We start from the raw sequence: 20,913 nt of genomic DNA, 5'->3' as shown, positions 1-20,913 counted from the left end.
AGAAATAGCCTTCAGATGTCTACCACAAAAGCCTCAAGATGCCACCCACTCATTGGCAGGAAGTGTCATGCAGCTCATGCCTACTCAGGCAGAACAGAGAACAAACATAAGAAAGGGGAACAGAGAAGCTTGCGAAAAAAATTCCTCTATATTTAAAACCCAATTGTGGAAGTCTCTAAATATGCATATTACTCACCTTCCTACCACATGATCTTACAGTCACCCTTCTCGTCCCCTCGTCTCATCCATTCCCCTCCGCCCACACACATACAGTGGAGCTTGTATTTTGTCTTCATCACTGATCAATTTTTATTGCAGTTGCTCCTAAAGGCCTCAACCCAATCAGGGCCCATTGGATTTAGATGAAATGTTAAAAGATGGCATGTGCAAGGCCCTGTACATCACACAGTCTCTGCTCTAAAAAGATTCCAATTTAAACAGACAACAAGAGTTGTATTATCCCAATTGTACAGATAGGGAACAGAGGCACAGAGGATAAGTAAGTGACTTGCCCAAGGCTGCCCAGAAAGCCTGCTGCACAATTGGGAACTGAACCCAGGTCTCCAAAGTCTCATCCCAGGGCCTTCCTCTCCGGGAAAGGATTGTGTGGGTCTGCAAAGCACTATGCACATCCATGGCCCAATAAGAATTATGAAGATGACAACGACAGAGGGCACACGCTTCCATTGTCTCCTTCTCTTTAGCACCATACCTTGATCTGATCCTGCTCACAGGAGTACTCTATGGATTGGAAAATTCTCCACGTGCACCTTCGGCGCATCTCTAGCCGGGCAACATAGCGTCGATACCATCTTTGGATCAGGACAGCGGCCTTGAAGGCTGTGACACAAAGAACAGAACCAGAGAGCTGAGCTGCAGTATCTCAGCACCAGGGCAAGTGCTCTTCTCCCTCCCAGCCATGCAGGGAAAGAAGGGATCTTTGGATCAGGACAGCGGCCTTGAAGGCTGTGACACAAAGAACAGAACCAGAGAGCTGAGCTGCAATATCTCAGCACCAGGGCAAGTGCTCTTCTCCCTCCCAGCCATGCAGGGAAAGAAGGGAGTTTTCTCCTTCACAAGTGAATCGTAGGAAAGAATTAACTCGGGCTAGCCAGAAAAAGAGAATTCCATTCTGGCATTTGGTTTCGTATCAGGATGAAACTAAGATCTTTTCCCATTTCATAGAATATCATAGAATATCAGGGTTGGAAGGGACCTTAGGAGGTCATCTAGTCCAACCCCCTGCTCAAAGCAGGACCAATCCCCAATTTTTGCCCTGGATCCCTGAATGGCCCCTTCAAGGATTGAACTCATAACCCTGGATTTAGCAGGCCAATGCACAAACCACTGAGCTATCCCTAGAACGAGACAGACTTGAGACTAGCCAATAGCCCACTGGTTACGGCACTCACCTGAGATGCGGGATGCCAGGTTCAAGACCCTGCCCCAAATCAGAGAGAGCAGGGTCTTGAACCTGGTCTCCCACATCCCAGGTGAGTGCCCAAACCACCAGGCTCTTGGCTATTATGGGGTCTCTCTCTCACTCTCAGTTCCATCCCGGACTCGGGAAACCTTCCCAGAGAAAGTTTAGTTGAAACGGACAGGTTTTTACGTCAACAAATGGGTATTTTCCAACCAAAATCATTTTGCTGAAAATTTCCCAGCCAGCTTAGATGTTAACATGATATTATCAGTTGTTCTTCTGGGTAAATCCTAACTAAGAAATACTTTCTCCACTGTCATAAAAGAAAAGTCTGATCCCATAGAGCTCTGTCTATTGTCAGAGACTCCCAAGACACTTCTAGCTCTCCCTGGTGGCTCCTCATGGCATGGTTATTATTTAACCAAATCCTGCCTCAAAAAGCTTAACTCTAAATAGACAATTTCCACTTGACTCTCAAGTATCATTATTCTCATTTTACAGATGGGAGCTGGGCCATAGGAGTATATAGGGATTTGCTCAAGGTCACAGAGTCTGTGGCAGAGCCAGGATTTGAACCCAGGCCTGAACCCTGTCCAGTACCTTCACAAAGCTGGGCTTTGCCTGCTCTAAGTCAAATAAATACAGGGCCTGATTCATCACTGCTACTCCAGTTTTACACAGCTGTCACCACCGATTTCAGAAGGGTTACACTGACACAGAACTGGCCTAACACAGTGATGAAGCAAACCTGAAATCTCTACCTCTGCTTTAACCTAGCTCTCAGCACATTTTTGTAGGCGAGTCTTGCCCATTCACTCTGAGGTGAGCCTCCAACCCATGCATTCCTGTATAGGAAACAAGCGTCTACTCCCCAGAACCACTGGGAACTCACAAAAGCCACCGCCTGGGTTTGAAACATGCTTCCGGCCAATGAACCGTGCTATTACTTAGCACGCATATATCAGTAATGTTTTGCATTTTATTCATTCATTAAGCAATCCCTGAATTTACAGCTATTCCCTGCGCTAATAAAAACCTGAACACAAAGGCAACATCCTGAACAACCCTAAAAACAAAGACACCCATCGTAAGTACAGTAGAACCTCAGGAACGGAGGTTGTTCCTAACTCTGAACAAAACGTTGTGGTGGTTCTTTCAAAAGTTTACAACTGAACATTGACTTCATACAGCTTTGAAACTTTACTACTCAAAAGAATAATGCTGCTTTCCCTTGATATCTTTAGTAGTTTACATTTAACACAGCCCTGTTTATTTCCTGTATTTCTTTTTTTTTTTTTGGTCTCTGTTGCTGCCTGATTGTATACTTTCTGGTTCCCAGTGAAGTGTGTGGTTGACTGGTCAGATCTAACTCCAAGGTTCTACTGTAATCCATCACAGTCAAAAGCCACAATGAACATATACACTTTGCACACTGCCCTATAAATGGCTGCAAACGTATGTGACCTCAGACTAGTGGGTTAGCATGAATTTGAGGCTACCAACCTCAACTGTTCAAATCTAAGGACTGTTAGTAAGAGCACTTCAGCTGATCTCATCATGGCAATGGGACATGAGTGGAGGCAGATAGCTCAGGTTTCGGTCCTCGCAACCTGAGCTAAGATTTCAAGATCAAAATGAACACCTGAAATTGCACCTGGGGGCAAACAGGAAGCTAGTGCAGCCTTTGGACTGTTAGCGTAATGTATCTCTATGGCCAACCTGCAGGCAACCATGTTCTGCAGCAGCTGCAGTGTCCCAGCAGTCTGTAAGGTTAGCCCGTCGTGGAGCACACTGCAGTAATCCAAGCTGGAAGTGACAGATTACACACAGGAGAGATGAGATCTCAATCCTCACATTCGGCAGATTCATTGCTTCCAAGGCCAGCACTGTGCTCATCTAGTCTGACCTCCTGTCTGACACATGCCACAGAACTTCCCCACAAGATTTCCTAGAACAGATCTTTCAGAAAACATCACATCTTGATTTTAAAATTGCCAGCGACAGAAACTCCCTCCCCCCCCCCACACCCTTGTTAAATAATTCCAATGGCTAATTATCCTCGCTGTTAAAAAACGTACACCTTATATCTGGTCTGAATTTGTGTAGCTTCAACCTCTAGCCACTGGACATTGTCCAACCTTCATCTGTGAGATTAAAGAGCCCATTGTCACGTATTTGTCCCTAGTTGGGAAAACATACTTCCACCCAGTGAAGCCAGCTGGGAAACTACGATCAATAAAGGGCCCAGAATCAGGGGTCGGCACCACCATGTTGCGTGACAGACACTTGACAAAATTACCACACTTAGTGACGGACACTGGGGGGGGGGCTATGTCACTCAATTTTTTTAAAAATTACCACGGACCTCAACATTTTTTCCATGGACACACTGCTGACCTAAATTAGGTACCTAAATACGCTGGAGGATCTGGGCCCCTGTGCTGCTCTTCTGGGACCAGCTCCTTTGTGTCACAGATGCACATCTCAGCCCCTTCACGCTGCCACACCAAGGCAAAGAATCATAGAATGTCAGGAAGGGACCTCAGGAGGTCATCTAGTCCAACCCCCTGCTCAAAGCAGGACCAATCCCCAATTTTTCCTGCTTTGAGCAGGGGGTTGGACTAGATGACCTTCTGGGGTCCCTTCCAACCCTGATATTCTATGACCCCTGTCCAGCATTCCCCCGAAACTATGGGCCCCAGGAATGGGTGTATGCACACATTGACAGGACAGGCACCATCCCAACCAAACTCTCGAACTCTGAGTCTTTCCCTAGTCAGCTAGCACTCATCCAGCCAGCTCACTCTCACAGAAGTCCCTACATTGGTCTGGCACTGGGAAAGCAAGGACACCACCCTGTGCAAATCAGATACAAAGGAGACACAGATTGACACCATCAGCATATTAATGGTGCTTGCAGCCCTAATCAGTTCACTATCTCCTGAACAACGAATAGGAGAGCAGGCAGACCAGAACCCTGTGGAGCACTGGAAAAGATTTGGGGTGGGGGCCTTGTGGGGTGCCAGCCTCAGAGGCTCTGTAGAGGAAGGAATGGAACCACTCGCCAGCTAGTCTGCCAACTCCATAGATGAGCGAACAAAGCCCTGAGTTCAAAGCACTGTACACACATTAACTAGTTAATGCTCATAGCACCCTGAGAGTAAAATGAGGACAATACTACACATGTGGCCAGGTGATTTGCACAAGGTCACACTGCAATTTACTGGCAGGGCAGGGATACAAACCCCAGGAATTCCTGGCTTCCTGCCCCATGCTCAATCCACCGTCCGACACTGTAAATCTCTCTCCTCCTGTGGCTAGTTACTGCAGGAGTCTAAGATCAGGGCAGTATGTTACCTATCCTGGGTATTTAAAACCTAGTCACACCTTGGAAAATCCTAGCTTTTAGTGGCCTGCATCAAAAGTTAATTTAAGTGGGGATGGGGGTAATTATATAACACACACACACAAATTTGCCAGTTTGATTTCCTGACCTGATTTAGCCTGTGGGATTATTTTGGGAAAATCCATGCCATCTCAGCAGCCGCCTCCATCATCCGACACCTCCTTCTTTGTTATGCGCAATGACTCATTATTTTTAGGCCCTACTCCAGACCTTGAGGCTTAAAGCATTTTTTAACACTGTTCCTCACTGACAGCTTGGGTTGCGGGACAGACAGCTGCTTCATAAATCTACCAGCTGGGCCAAAAATAAACCCACCCCCAGACAAGTGCATTAGGGTGTGTATACATTGCAATAAAACACCCGCAGCTGGCTCGTGTATGCACATTTTAAGGCCTTTATCTGCCCTCCACAGAGTCCGCAAAGCAAGCAAAAGAGACTCATAAATCATGGTCCAGATCCTCAGCTGGTATAAATCAGGGCCTATTCTGATTATACTCCAGCTGAAGATCTGGCTCCATGATTCATCTGACTTACCACAAAATCGGTCTCGGAAAATTATATCAACAGTTTGTTTGTGCTAGGCCATGGTGTCAAATCACAAAGAGAAAGGACCTTGAACAAATTGGCAAACTGCAGGCAGAATTATCGGCAACATAAACTGCCTAATATACAGGTGCAATTAGATAATATGATGCCTGCATGACCTCAGGTGCAGTACTATATGTATTATATAGCTGGACCACCTAAAAGAGAAGTGCCCAAGGTCACAGAGTAAATCAGTGGCACAGATTGGACCAGACTCAAGAGTGAAAGCCTGACTCCACTGAAGTCAATGGGACTTTCACTATTGACATCAATGGGGCCAGGAAAATCCCTTGGTAACAATCCCTCCCTCAGGGACAGGATCTACCCATGTTCCACACTGATATCCAAAGACATTCAGCTTAAATACTTGGGGCAAAATATTCCAGGTATTTTATCTTAAATTGAATCCACGGACTGAAATCTAAACCCAGTCCCCCTACGTAAAGCAGTCCTTCCCTCTTTCTCTAAAGCCACTGTACATTAAAAACAGCAAAGACAGAAAGTTGAGTTACCAGTCATTTACATTTAAAACCAGATCTTCTAAGTCCACAAAAGATTCAATAGTGACCATACACTGAGCATCTAACATCACATGTGCATTATTTAGTACTGCTAATGTATCAAAAGGTAAGTGACTGTTTTGTTGTGCTGCTTTATACATTATTACAATTGAACAACTGAAAAAGTCATGTGTTCTAATCAACCAACTTACCTGGGTGAGCTGCATCTGGCAGTGTTTGTACTGATTTAAAAAAGAAAGAAGAAAATAAAGATTTTCTCACATTTTATGGGGATCTGAGTAATAAATTGAACGGCAGACACACACACAAACATGTAACTATTCACTAGAGGATATAACTCTGCTTGCTCAGCAAACCCAAACAGAGGTAATCGGAAACTAAAATATGCCCATTCATTGTAGCAAATACAATTCAATAAAACCCAAATCAATGGTGAATAAAATACTGCCCTTTTCACCTTGTCTGAAATCATTAATAACCAAATCTGGTCACTCAAATGAGACTTATTCATAGATACTAAGGTCAGAAGGAACCATTCTGATCATCTAGTCTGACCTCCTGCACAACGCAGGCCACAGAATCTCACCCACCCACTCCTACAAAAACCTCACCCATGTTTGAGCTATTGAAGTCCTCAAATCGTGGTTTAAAGACTTCAAGGAGCAGAGAAGCCTCCCTCAAGTGACCCGTGCCCCATGCTACAGAGGAAGGTGAAAAACCTCCAGGGCCTCTCCAATCTGCCCTGGAGGAAAATTCCTTCCCGACTCCAAATATGGTGATCAGCTAAACCCTGAGCATATGGGCAAGAGTCACCAGCCACATACTACAGAAAATTCTTTCCTGGGTAACTCAGATCCCATCCATCTAATATCCCATCTCAGGGGATTAGGCCTATTTACCCTGAATATTTAAAGATCAATTACTTACCAAAATCACATTATCCCATCATACCATCTCCTCCATAAACTTATCGAGTAGAATCTTAAAGCCACATAGATCTTTTGCCCCCCACTGCTTCCCTTGGAAGGCTATTCCAAAACTTCACTCCTCTGATGGTTAGAAACCTTCGTCTAATTTCAAGTCTAAACTTCCTGGTGGCCAGTTTATACCCATTTGTTCTTGTGTCCACATTGGTGCTGAGCTGAAATAATTCCTCTCCCTCTCCTGTATTTATCCCTCTGATATATTTATAAAGAGCAATCATATCTCCCCTCAACCTTCTTTTAGTTAGGCTAAACAAGCCAAGCTCCTTAAGTCTCCTTTCATAAGACAAGTTTTCCATTCCTTGGATCATCCTAGTAGCCCTTCTCTATACCTGCTCCAGCTTGAATTCATCCTTTTTAAACATGGGAGACCAGAACTGCACACAGTATTCTAGGTGAGGTCTCACCAGTGCCTTGTATAACAGTACTAAAACCTTATCCCTACTGGAAATGCCTCTCCTGATGCATCCCAAAACCGCATTAGCTTTTTTCACAGCCAGATCACATTGGCAGCTCATAGTCATCCTATGATCAACCAATACTCCAAGGTCCTTCTCCTCTTCCGTTACTTCTAATTGATGCATCCCCAATTTATAACTAAAATTCTTGTTATTAATCCCTAAATGCATAACCTTACACTTCTCACTATTAAATTTCATCCTATTACTATTACTCCAGTTTACAAGGTCATCCAGATCCTCCTGTATAATATCCCGATCCTTCTCTGAATTGGCAATACCTCCCAGCTTTGTATCATCTGCAAACTTTATTAGCACACTCCCACTTTTAGTGCCAAGGTCAGTAATAAAAAGATTAAATAAGATTGGTCCCAAAACTGATCCCTGAGGAACTCCACTGGTAACCTCCCTCCAGCCTGACAGTTCGCCTTTCAGTAGGACCCGTTGCAGTCTCCCCTTTAACCAATTCCTTATCTTTTTGATGTTCATATTGATCCCCATCTTCAGGACTTCTTCAGGAGTATCCCTTAAACAAACTTCCCTGGAAGAATGTCAACCTGTCTAGATTCCACAGGGATGAGCACATTAGAAATACGAATGGGTAGTTGAATACACTGTCTGATTTTAATTTAATGCCTGTGTAATTAAGGAAACCCTACTTTCAAACCTCTACACAGTTTCAAAAGTAGATCAATCAACAGCGTGGGTTCCCTACCCTAAGTGAAGATTTATGATTCTTAGCAACTTTAAGATAGATCAACAAAAATATGAAGTAAGGTGCATTATTTTGGCAAATTTTAAACTTAACGTTTTAAATTTTAAACATTAAGGTTACATACCTAAACATAACAAAAGTCAAGAAATAACAACATTAAGACCATACACATCTTCACCACTGCCCCTTTGTGCACATGCATTGCAATGCAGTCTTCACCGACAGTCACATACTACTGTATTTCCCAAATAATACAGTTACCATACTAAAAGAAAATAGACCCTTGCACAAGTGACATTTTTGCTGAGGATTGTCCTGGAGTCTCCAGGAACTGAAAACTAATCTTTATTTAAAGACTATATCATGTGATGAAATCTCCAGGAACTCGTCCAACCAAAACTGGCAACCCTAGATAACTGTCTAGCAGTCTGGAGTCCCCTTCATGTTCCCACTTGTATGCCTCATTCATCTCCAGTGCCTCTGGCCCTACCGTGTATAGCAAGATGGAAGATTTCACCCTCTCCAGGTTGACCACAATTATCATTCATTTTAAGGAAAACATGAAAGCACCTCAATGTCTTATTTTCTGCCTGGTTCCTAGTGTTTCAAGTGCCTTGGTTTCCTCCATTCCCACTTCACACCCTGAAGATTACATTTTCTATTGACACCCTGTAATAAAGTACCTTCTGGGAAGAGACTGGAGTTTAGTTCTGACTTCAGTCAGCGGAGGGGTCAGAGCTACAAAAGGTTATACCCCCATTCAGTGGCTACTTAATAGGCGCGTCTCACAATCCATAATTTCAAACATTCAGGAAAGTTGGGGTGCTCAGGAGAACAAGTTCAAGCAAGCAACAATGCCCTTGCTTCCCAACGAGGACAAATGGACAAAACCATTCTGTCCTTTGGGGGATGTGCCACAGGGTTTACACATTGCTCAGCAAAATGTCACATTGGAGCATCAGGCAACATACAAAAAGCAGATGAGACATAGGATCAGTTTGAGGCCAAGCCAACCGACCAGCAGCAGGTAGGATGTGAGAGAGAAGGCAGCTTCCTGGTGGCCTGTTGTAGCATTAATAAAACAAATTGGTTACATTTTACTCAGACATATGCTGGGACTCTGGCTGCAGTGTGAAACTCTCGGACGAATTAAAAATGGAGAAAGCCCCAAATGGTTAAAAAAGAACCAGCTTCAAAAAGGCAGATGTTAGATCCTGATCCAAAGTCCACCAGGAAAGACTTTCATTAACTTCAGAGAGCTTTGGATCAGCTTACGCAATGATCTCAAGCCTGAAAAGAAGGGAAAGAGAGACTCAGACTGCACGTGTGGATTCCTCACTGAAAATTTGTCTAACAGATCCTGTCCATATTAAATGAATGGAATGGCCTTCAAATAAAAGAAAATCAAGTATTAAAATGGGAACTGGAATTGGTGAAGAACTCCAGAGTGCCAGATCCACAGCTGGTGTATCTCAGCGAAGTTCCGTGGCCTCAATCTACACCAATTTACCCCAGCTGAGGATCTGGTCTTCTTGTTCATTATAACAGCATCAGAAGGGGGAATTTCACACTAAAGCTACAAGGGGAGGCTGTAGGGTTTTGGTTTTATAGTGGTGCTTTCCCCATCTTAGAGACTCAGGTTAGAAGTGGAAAATGATCTAGTACTTTGAAATGACATTTTGAAGTTTCTCTTGTGGAGCTTCCTCTCCACTGTTCCATCAGAGATTGCCTTGCTGGGAAATGGATAGGGGCTTGGTCCCAGTGGATCCTCTGAGATGCATGTGCAGTTCTGGCCCTCTGTACTCTTTCTTGGGCTCCCTGTCCAGGCTGCCTCCTTCTTGGTTCCACTGCAGCATGGATCTAATGGAATCATACTGCCAAGGTTTCTGCAGCCCATGTCTTCCAACAGAAACATTCCCAGGTGATTCCACAGAATGCAGGGTTATTGCCCGTAGAATGGCCATGGGGCTGGTGGAAGATGATACATGTCCATCTGGCTCTGCCCCTAATCCCTTTCCACACAGCTCTGTAGCAGTGCTTCTGAAAGGTCCAGGAAAAGCCAGTAATGCAGCTGCAGAGGCAGGGAATCCACATGGATTTTGTGGACACGGGACAATTTGGACCAAATAACAGATCCAGTACTTAGTTGCACATGCATAGCTTAAAACTCAGATTCCTTGTCTGAAGAAAAGATGAAGATTATGTTCAGTTTGTTATATACAAGCCCCTGTATATGCTGCAGCAAGCTGGGTCTGAACCACACAGCCACACCTTTGGTTCTGTAGTACTCTGATGTGGCAGACACATTCTGTGACAGTCTCATTAAATAACAGGCAGTTTTTAAATTAATGAAATCTGAAAATGAGTATTACACTCAGACCAGTCTCCTCTGTTTTACTTATTTTAAATTAAATTCCATTTTATGTTCTAGTTTTCAGCATCTCACAGATCTCATTTTTAACTGACAAGCGCAGCTGCATGGGAAGTCAGCAGGAGGAAGCTGATTATTTTGACAGCAGGGTACAGGGCATGTGAGTCTTTTGGCAGCTGGGGATGCAGTTTGAGATTGCGGAATAAACATTAACTGGATGTTTGATCCAGTGAAATTAGTAATGTTCCTATTTAAAGTGTCATCTATAGGTTTCAGAGTCAACAGACATTTGAAATGAATGAAGCCATTGTCGCCACTCAGAGCTAGTATTTCAGCTTGTCAGTGGACTCAGGAAGACAGTGCTGAACAGGTGTACACTCAGCTACCCTTTCAAATGACTGTCACAACCATAACGGCTGGAAACAATTACAGTTAAAACAAAGATTCTGAAGCATGATTCTAGGGTATGTGATAGACTCAGCAACAAGTACCATGGCTGCATAGTGGACAGGGCCTTGATTATAGGTCTAAGATGTAAAGATGCTCTGTTAGGGGTACCCCTGCACATGGAACATACAAGGTATCTATTGTGTCTGTGCTACCAGCAGCACCCTGTGTGACATGGAGCTCTTTAACCGAACCCTAATGTTTAGAAAATACTTATTAGACAGACAAAGTGGGTGAGGCAATATCTTTTACTGGTGAGTGAGACAAGCTTTCTAGCTTACACAGCTCTGAAGGAGAGCTTTGTGTAAGTTTGAAAGCTCATCTCTCTCACCAACAGAAGTTGCTCCAATAAAAGATATTACCTCACCCACCTTGTCTCTCTCATATCCTGGGACTGACATGGATATAACAACACTGCAAACAAAATACTTACGTAAGATACTGGCTGCATTTACCGAGATTACTTGGGAATGTGGAGGAACACATAGGGACATACAGAACATGGTTAACAATATATATGGACTTCACTGAATTTAAGATACCATGGTTATCAATATCTAGATGCCTTATTGTATTTACAGCTGGGCAAGGTTTTTTGACCGAAACTGTTTTTGGGCAATAAATGCAGATTCGGTGCCACCAAAACATTGCAATAATTTGTGTTTGTTTTGCTGAATGGTTTCAGTTAGAAAAAAAAAATCTTTAAAAAATAAAAATCAAAACACTGATTTTTTTCAAAATGATTCTAATACTGTTATGTAGTCTTAGATAACTGATGCATTCTGTTGAAAAACTGATTTTTTATTTAATTTATTTCCAAAATAAACAAAAAAATCAGTTTATACTATAGTGGAGCTACAAATACACATTAGTTTCATGATGCCAGCTATGTGATGGCAATACCTGTGAAAACTGAAATAGAGAAAAATAAAAAACCTCAACAATAAACATTGATGTGATCAATTTTAATTAGAAAAACTAAAAATCGAACTCTGTCAAACTCAATCACGAGTGACGAGACAAGAAGATCATTGCATTAACACAATTTAATATAGACACTGTCAACCTGCTTAACCCCAAAATCTAACCTCTAAAAGAGCCAAAGCATTTAATTCTCCATCATCCCAGTTTAATTTAGCAAACCCACTGCACAAACCAGCCCTCGTTTTGGTTTCAGTTTCAAAGTCTGTAAAAAGTAGTGTTCATGCCAGCACAGCTCTCACTATCAGAGCATGAGAGCACTATACGTGCATCTTTACCAGTAACTGACAAATTAACGTGGGCAACAGATTTGCTTTGCTTTACAGCTTTGCCTCGGCTGCCTTTAATCTCAGCTTCAGCTAAAAGCTATTTACTATTATCTTCCTTGGGAACTGAATGTCTGTTTTTATGGGACACAACTATACAACTGAGCCACACAATGTCATCAGGCAATACAGCTGATGCATCTCTATGCTGAATATTTGTGACTTTCTAGCAGGACCTTTATAATCCCCTAGGAAAGACTGAAATATTTTATGAGACACACTCACCTTTTTCCGATTTCCGCAGGAAGTAATAGGCATTTGTGGAACTACCACATCCCATGATCGCCAAACAACGTTTCTATGGGGTTGCAAATAAATACAGCATCATGAAAATCAAGTAAGCAAGCACTGGAAAGAGCATTCAGTCAGAATCAGGATGGGTACCCTGTGTCCCAAAGCTACTGGGAGACAATCATGAATATATTAATATTCAGTAAGGTTCAGAAGCCACAGCTTTACAGGTGGTCTATCTTGATTCAAATATAACCCTGACATCTAATTTTCCCAACATACTATACATCTGCAATCTGGGATGGATTCTTTTGGCATGGTCACCAATTTGATTGTTCCAAGCTTCACGTCAGATATATGGAAGGAAATTTTGCAAATTTTTTGTTTTTCAATTAAACAGAGATGTTTTAGAATGTTAGGTGCCTACATGCCAAGACTGCATTATGTGCCTAAAACAAGTACAATATTTAGGTATCAATATATTGATGTAGATGTCTAATTTTAGGCTCCCATGTCTGAAGAGTAGGTAACCCACAAGACTAACTAGTCTGAATCTTGATTTGATTTATAGAAAGTGAAAGATTGTTAGACAAATATTTATGCACCCTAGACCATATTTTATGATTTGCTTAAGAAATTCAGGCCAAACAGCTTCGTTTGAGGCCAATCAGAACCACAAACAGGCCATACAATTAGATCATTTTCACCTGAAAACAATGCACATTACAAGGGTCCATTCAGAAATTCACCCTGAATGGCAGGGTCAGACTAATCAGAGGTTGCAGAGGTGCAGATAAATGATAGAATGTCCAAGACAAGCCTGCAAGCAGGAAAAATGTGTTGAGAAGGTGGCTGGAGGCAGGCATTTCCTGTGTATGCAAGGGGTGGAGTGGAGTTGAGGGATCAGGTAGTTCACCAAAAGTTTGACGCTACAATAAAGTTAGTCAGAACAGGGCAATTAAAGGAATGCATTCCCCTTGCACTCAACAAGTTTAGTCATTTCTAAATATGGGATGACAACCGTATGAAATTTCCGTACATGGGACTTTTCCTTGGGAGTTTGGGGATGTCATAGCATGAGAATGATGCAAAGCGAGCCCCAAGCACACCATGTCGGCAAGAAAAGCCTTTGTATGCGTCTTATACTCCCCTCCCTTCATCAGGACCTGTCTTAGGTCAGAAACATATGACATATTAAAATAAATAACTCTGGGGCTGCACTACATCATTCATCCATTGGGTGTCTGTGTTTGCGCAAATACATAAGCATGCCCTCTCCCTAGGGTATATCCCTAATTATAAGGAATTAAAGGATAGGGATGGCATTTAAATCTATTTGCTATATCACAGCTGGAGTAGAGACCAGTCTAAAATAAACAACTAGCTGTCATAAGAAAATAATCAGCTTTGTTAAATAAATACCACTTTTCTTCACCTTCTGGTTCTACTCCTGGGAGTATTATACCATCAATGAATTTCTTGGATCCCAGCCACTCTCTTTAATTCTCACCATTGCCAAGGGTGCATATTGACAGCACCCAGCCAGCAACAGATTTCAGGAATCAGCCAAATTCTGAAATCTGTCTCTCTGGGGAACAATAAAAAAACCAAGCCAGTGGGATTCCTTTTTCATCACCCAACCTGTCATTCATTTTGGAGCCCATGGACACAGTCTATGAGCTCATACTCCTTCCAGGTACAGAAGAAACTAGAATGAGCAGAGGCGTCCCGAAGGCTAACACAGCTAAGGTGTTCCTGTCCATTCCTTCTGAGACTGGAGTGGATGGAAGATGCACTGCTTTGGTTTGCGATGTTTAGTACAAAAGCTTGTGGGACAGGAGCCTACGTTTTAGGAATCTGCCATGAAAGGAACATGCAGCATTTCTGTCAGCAATATTCCTGGCAACATCTCAGCCACCCACATTCAACTGATGGTGAAGCATTGGTCATAGACAGCGCAATGTGAAAGCTATAGGGTTTACTTCCAACGGGATTCTTGGGTGACAGAAAGATGGTCAGGAAGGAGACGCAGGGGGTGGCAGGGAAGGACCTGACTGAGGAATAAAGAGGGGAGAGATTCATGGTGGGAGTAGCAGACCAGAACTCAACTAGCTTTGAAAGGCACAGTATCAACTGATTGTGGGGGTGCTTCTCCTCCCAGCTCTGGAGGAAGGGGGCCCCACACCTCTCCCTCTCCCTGCCCTCTGCACCTGCCTCCCCAAACTGGCCACGTGCATTCACAAACACTAAGTAACAATGCCAACAAGGCATTACAATAAGAGGGCATTTGCACAGCTTATTCCCACCTACATAGGAAAATCCAGTTCCGTTTTGGTGCCATGAAAGGTGCGAAACCACTGAAGTGAGAGCTGTGCATATAGCAGCTGTAAACCCAGCTCTAAATCCCCACCACCATGGGGCCTTGGGGAAAAACTGCAGAGAGGTGCCAGCCCTAGACTCCAGCCAGCAGGGGCAGCAGCAGCCAAACAGGGACCCCTGGACATTCCTGTCTAGACTGTACAATTTTCTGACTCTCCCTGCCCTGTGCTGATTGCAGGGGCACCACTGGGGGGGGGCACGGTGGTACCCTCCTGCTATCCCGAGTAGCCCTGGCTGAGCTGCACTGCAGCCTCTCCAGGTTGTAAGTGAAGTGGGATGCTCTGAGCAGAGCAGGTGAGTGGCGGAAGGGGCGGGTCAAACAGGGACTCTCTCCTCCCCCTCCGCCATCCCTTTCACATGCCTCCTCCCTCGGACCCTCCCACTCTCTCTGCAGGCAGGGGCCATGGACCTGTGATTGAGGGGAGGGGGCACTGCCAGGTGATTTAGGGGTGGCTGGAGGTGGGAGGCACTGCTGGGTGCCAGAGGAAAGAATACACCAAACGCTACCGGCGGGACACCACCCATATAGTGCAGTAGCACCAGCCCCAACACGGGATGCACAGAAGTCTGCTTTAATCCCAGAATGCCACCCTGGAAAACATCCTCCCATCTAATCCTAGACATCGACTCAACCTTACTGCCAGGGCCAGATCGTCCCTCTTGGGTCTCCTCCACTGCTTGGTCTCACATGACCCCAAGGACAAGACTTCACTTCTGGAAAACTATAGCACAGTCAAAAACATCGCAGCATGGGATCTCGTTTCTCCATCTAATTGTGATGCTGTGTTATTCGTATTACCCAAGTGCCTAGGACCCCTAGTCCTGGGCAAGGACCTCGTTGTGTTGTACAAACACAGAAGAGAGAGTCCCTGCCCCAATGAGTTTACAGTCTAAGTGTACGGAGACCGTCCTAATAAACAGACATTAAAAAGCAAAGCAACAGTGATAAAAAACTGCACAATGACCAAGCACACCCACCTACTCTTCAAACCAGAGCCGAACAGATGAAAAAATAGAAGACAAAGAACAAAAGCACCAAAGAATGACAACTGCGTTGCCAGTCAGGTTGAGCCAGTCAGCAAAGCAGTACAAGTGTTACGTCTTCGTGAAAAAACAAAAACATATGCACCGTGCAATTTCGCTGCCCAGCAGAGTTATAATCATTGTACTTAAAATATAGACAAGTCTTACAAGAGTCCACACCTCCTACCAATGCAGCATATATACTCCTCTGTTGGGTCAGGTATCAAACTGAGACTACAATAAATCTTTGCAGATCTGCAAGTTTGTTTTGGTGTCATGATTCTTATCATTGAGTTTTCTAAACACCCGGGATATACATACATTAAAAAGGCAAATGATTCAGAAGAAATAAGGTTTGAGTCAGAGCATGTCTTAGAGAAAAGAAATAACTTGCAAGTCAGAGCTAAAAGTTTCCTGGGCAACCCAAGAATTATTATTCTTGATAAAACTTTATGGGACTCAGTTTTGCACTGAGCAGCTACATGAACTTCCCTGAGATTGTCCAGGATGTAAATCAGCACAGAATTTGCCACCATAGCTATAGGAATCTAAGGCATCATGCGAAAACACTATGTTGTTTAGGTGCAGGAAAATGCATTATTACAAAGTAGAAACACAGCTGAGAAAAATTCTACCCAGGACATATGTCACATGGGGCTTACACAACAGAATCCAAATTGCTTCGGCAATTGCAGAAATGCCTGGATAATTGAGAGCTCAGATAATCAGAATTCAACAGATAGGGAGTCAACAGAATAGACATACACTGGCACCTCATTAGATAGGATTATAGATGCTGGAACTAGGGGTGCTGCTGCACGCCCCGGCTAGAAGTGGGTTTCCATTATATATAAGGTTTACAGTTTGGTTCGTTGGCTCTCGGCACCCCCACTACACAAATTGCTCCAGCACTCCTGGATAGGATGGATAGGACAAGGGGGAGTTGGAATAATTGGGATTCTACTGTATTACTAAGTAGTGGGACCATCTATGGAATTTGGCCAAGCCTGCTGTAAAAAGGAAGATGTTACCATGTCATCTACGAACAACCAATAAACACAAATTAAGATTTTGCAAGAAAAAAAAATAAAAAAAAGATTAAAATAAAAGTCCAACAACAAGAAAAAATTAAAGGTAACTGACACTAAAGACCCAACACCTTGTCTTTATCTCCTGATAGCAAATACACGTGTTCCACTGTTTGCAGTAGAATTGGATCCAGACATAGGCTGATAAGGGTTATGTTTTATAAACACAGTCATCTGCACATGAGCAGCAGATGGGGTATTGGCAAAGAGAACTGCACTTAAAAAACACTGCCGTCTCACATATCCAAAAGCCAAAGAACTTCATCAAGGACCACTTTCCTCCACAGGAGTTATTTAATAACCCTACCACACAAGACACTGCTACAAAGAAAGAAAAAATAGAGAACTTACCTTGTCCCCAATCTCTAGTTTAAAGAAGGATTTATTTGGATAAACACTTCAAAGCTCTCTGGGTTTTTTTTTAAAAAACGTGGTTTGTTGTTTGTGCGTATTTAAGCACATATATATATATTTTATATATCTATAAAATCAGCCTTTGACACCCAATATGATCAAGAGTCTCTGAGATGATTTAGTTGGACAGTCCCATCTGAGGCCTTAAAATGATGAACGAGCTTCTCCAAGCATATCTTTCCCTTAGCCACTCTGTGAAAATTCCCATTTCCTTTTGCACGTCCAGCACGAAGCACATGTGATGGTCCCCAAAGAGAGCACAGACCTTAGGATTTATTTACTGCACAGTTGTTTTGAGATCCTTTCAAAGCCTCCCCATGTGACTCTTACAAAAGGCAAGAGATCTGAAATGGATTAAGATTACTAGCAGGGATTATGGATGGGAAATATAGCACGCTGGCCTCTCGCATCTTAACTGAGCAACCAGCTCTTATACACCGTCCCGCTGCCTTTTGCAACATAAAAAGTTTCTCTGGGGAAAAAGTTCCCACTCAATCCCTACTTTGGGAGGAAAGGTCCTTGCTCAGGTCAGGATTTTGCAGTGCAGAGAACATAGGCAAATTAAAACCCAAAAGAGAAAGCTCCTGGTTCCTGGAATTGCAGAATGGCTGTGTCTTGGTTCCTTTTAGGATTAATCAGACAAAAAGCTTCGAAATAATACAGATACCCTTGCCAGCACAGGGCAGTTCATAGCTAGAAAATCCGTAGTTAACTCATCTTGTCTGGGACCACTATGCTTGCTGGGAATATAATAGCATTTTTAACCAAATGTGAATTAAAGTGGATGCAGTTTTGCATTCCTAGCTAAATTCTGGATTCGGAGAACTGGAAAGGAGCCTCCTCCACCATCCTTGTATACTGCAGTTCTAAAGGATTCATCCTCCACATAGATGCAAAATCCTTATTGAATCATAGGTGATGGAAATAAGGATGCTGGGGATGCTGCCACATGCCCTGGCTTGAAGTGGTTTCCATCATATAGAGGGTTTACAGTTTGGTTCAATGGCTCTCAGCACCACCACTATACACATTCTTCCAATATCCCTGTACTGAATCCCAGTGAATTTATGTCATCTCTCCTTGTGGCAATCCCTTGCTTAGGAAAAGTAATGAAAAGACTGCCCGAAGAAACCATTATAAAAGTCACACTGTATATGCAGAAGCAACTCTTTGGTAATTGTGGGGCCCTTCCACACTTGGAAAAATCAACCTAAATTTAAAAAAAATAAAAGGTACTTGCACATTATGCAAGGCACTGAATTTAGCCATATGGAATGGAAATCCATCAACTTCATTTACAGCAGTTAACCTAAAGGCGAATTAAAATAGCGGAGTTCAGTTCATTGTTCTAAGATGTTCATGAGTAACCAGACTGCTGCTGGGTGTTTGTGAAAACTGTTTGCAACAAACCACACTGACATTTGTTTGCATAAACTATTCAGTGGGTACTTACAGATGACAACTATCTGCAAAACCAGGATCCATTTGCAAACGGGGGGGAAAAAGCTATATTCACAACAAATGTTAATTGCAATGAGTAATTTGATCATATCTATAAACCACAAAGATTCTGGGTCAGATCTTTAGTGAATGTAAATCAGCAGACCTCTAGAAAAAGTCTGTAGACCTATGCCTATTTACACCAGATGAATATCTGGTCCCCTAGCTTTGGGTGTGGCTGTTATGAGAAGATATGTGAATGAGAAGCAGGAGCAGCTGCCAGCTCTACAAATTAAGGTGACATAGATAGAGAATTAAGAAATCGGTGTGGCCTCCTTTATTCCCACATTCTTCCTGGAACCCTCTGTTTCTCATCACATCAATTACGACACTAGCTCTATAACTGACACTCCTGAGTAAACTGGGTCAAAGAAAAGCTTGCAGTGCCTTTATCCAGGTAAAAGTAGAGCATGTAGGTAAGTACGTAACGACATTTAGCTAGCTACAGCATGATGAGATAAAGGACACATGTTTCTATAAAGCTCTGGTAGGAAAAGCTCACATGACCAATTCAAAAATGTTGCAAGAGACACTGTGAATCAATGTTTTAAAGGGAGCATTTGCTTTGGAAATTATTTTGCTACGCAATGAATTGTATTTAAATTTGATTGCAGAAGAGCAGTCCAGGTCTTGAGATGCTGTCTGAATTTATCCAGCAGTTCAACCTCCTAGACTTCAGAAGGGCTGCATGCCCAACCTCTGCTTCCACACCCAGACAACAATCCCTGAAGTCCTGCTATATTAAAGTGTCCTGCACAGAAAATCAGAAAGGCAAAACCCCAGCTATTTTTTTTTAATTATATAGAAAGACAGACAAGATACACTAAATACTTGCCCACTGTTACTTTTTCACATGAGCCATTGCTGAAAGGATCATGTGGATGTTCTGTGATTCCAAAGGGAAGAGAAAGGGGCAGGTGGAAGCTGAAAAAACATGCATTTGTCTCCTCTTCAGTCAGTTTGAGTACATTTCAGTTGAGCTCTCATCTTAGAATGCTGTGCATCTACCTACTGTGCAGTATTCAATATAGAATGTCATGTCCTACCCACTTCATCAAGGCCCTGGGGTTTAGCCTGGCAGAGGGTAGGTCTACACTGCAATCGGAGGTGTTACTGCAGCTCTTACTAGGAAACTTTTTATTTGAAGACCTATCATCCCATCCTACAGACCTGACTCAGGCTAAATTCCCACTGACATCAATGAAAATTGTGCCCTATTAGGAATCAGATCCTAAACACTGAAACTAGAAGGGTAGGTATTTACCTAAATCAATCCTTCCAACTCTGTGTTTTTGCTACAGTATCACAAACTGAATGAGTGACTGGTGCACAATTGCAGCACAATCAAAGGGAATATAGTTGCAAAATTTCTACTGATGTGAACTTCAACTGTGCAAAGGAAATTCAGCCTCTGTTCATCCCCACAACCCCCTTTGACTTGAAGCTCCTCCACACTGTTAGGGAAACAACAAACAGTGCCATTATATCCCCCAAGCTGAGCCTGGCTGTTCTATCCTACATTAATTGTAAGTTGCACACAGTCCAGACCTGCTCTGCACATTCCCTTAGCATAAATAATCACCTCTCAGATTGAGTGGTAATCTTCAGGGAAAACCAGAAATTCAGATCAAAAACAAATGGTGTATTTCCATCCACTCTACTGAAATGCTAAGGGAATGCAATTTAAATTGCTCTGGGATATCACTGGGAAAACATACCCTTCCATCACCTATCATCCTGTGGTCCAACTAAGGGCCAAGGAAATGCTGGAACACAGGAGAATCAGTCTGGCTCCAGGGTCTCATAGGAGGCGAATTGCAGGGATCCTGCACTGGGGATCCAGGCCTCTGTGTGCTGGGAAGAACACAGGCCTATCCGTTAACCAAACACAGTTCCACAGAGGAGGAGCAATTTGAAGGGCTGCTGTAACCCTGAAGCTGTAGCAGTGCCTGCAGACTTCTCACAGCCCATTCCAACCTACCTAGGGACTGATCCAGATCTCAGCTCATTTTACTCAGGGATGGTGCTAAAGAGAGGACCATAGGGCTTCCGCTATGGATGT

General features: G+C 43.1%; 1 protein-coding gene across 2 annotated transcripts in view; it reads right to left on the bottom strand.

The window, feature by feature from the left end:
- PPEF2 (protein phosphatase with EF-hand domain 2) overlaps positions 1–12,953 on the bottom strand; it is a 38,543-nt gene extending 25,590 nt beyond the window's left edge. For both annotated transcript variants that reach the window (XM_038399068.2, XM_038399070.2), the window contains exons 1-3: positions 12,442–12,953; positions 6,127–6,156; positions 713–840 (exon numbers count right to left, since the gene is read on the bottom strand). In XM_038399068.2, the coding sequence (XP_038254996.1) occupies positions 713–840; positions 6,127–6,156; positions 12,442–12,496 (213 nt within the window). In that variant the 5' untranslated portion in view covers positions 12,497–12,953. The remainder of the gene's footprint in view (positions 1–712; positions 841–6,126; positions 6,157–12,441) is intronic.
- Between the last annotated feature and the right edge of the window lie 7,960 nt (positions 12,954–20,913).

Source organism: Dermochelys coriacea, chromosome 4 (genome assembly GCF_009764565.3).
Source record: "Dermochelys coriacea isolate rDerCor1 chromosome 4, rDerCor1.pri.v4, whole genome shotgun sequence".
NCBI classification, from domain to species: domain Eukaryota; kingdom Metazoa; phylum Chordata; order Testudines; family Dermochelyidae; genus Dermochelys; species Dermochelys coriacea.
This window is presented reverse-complemented; position numbering and strand designations above follow the sequence as displayed.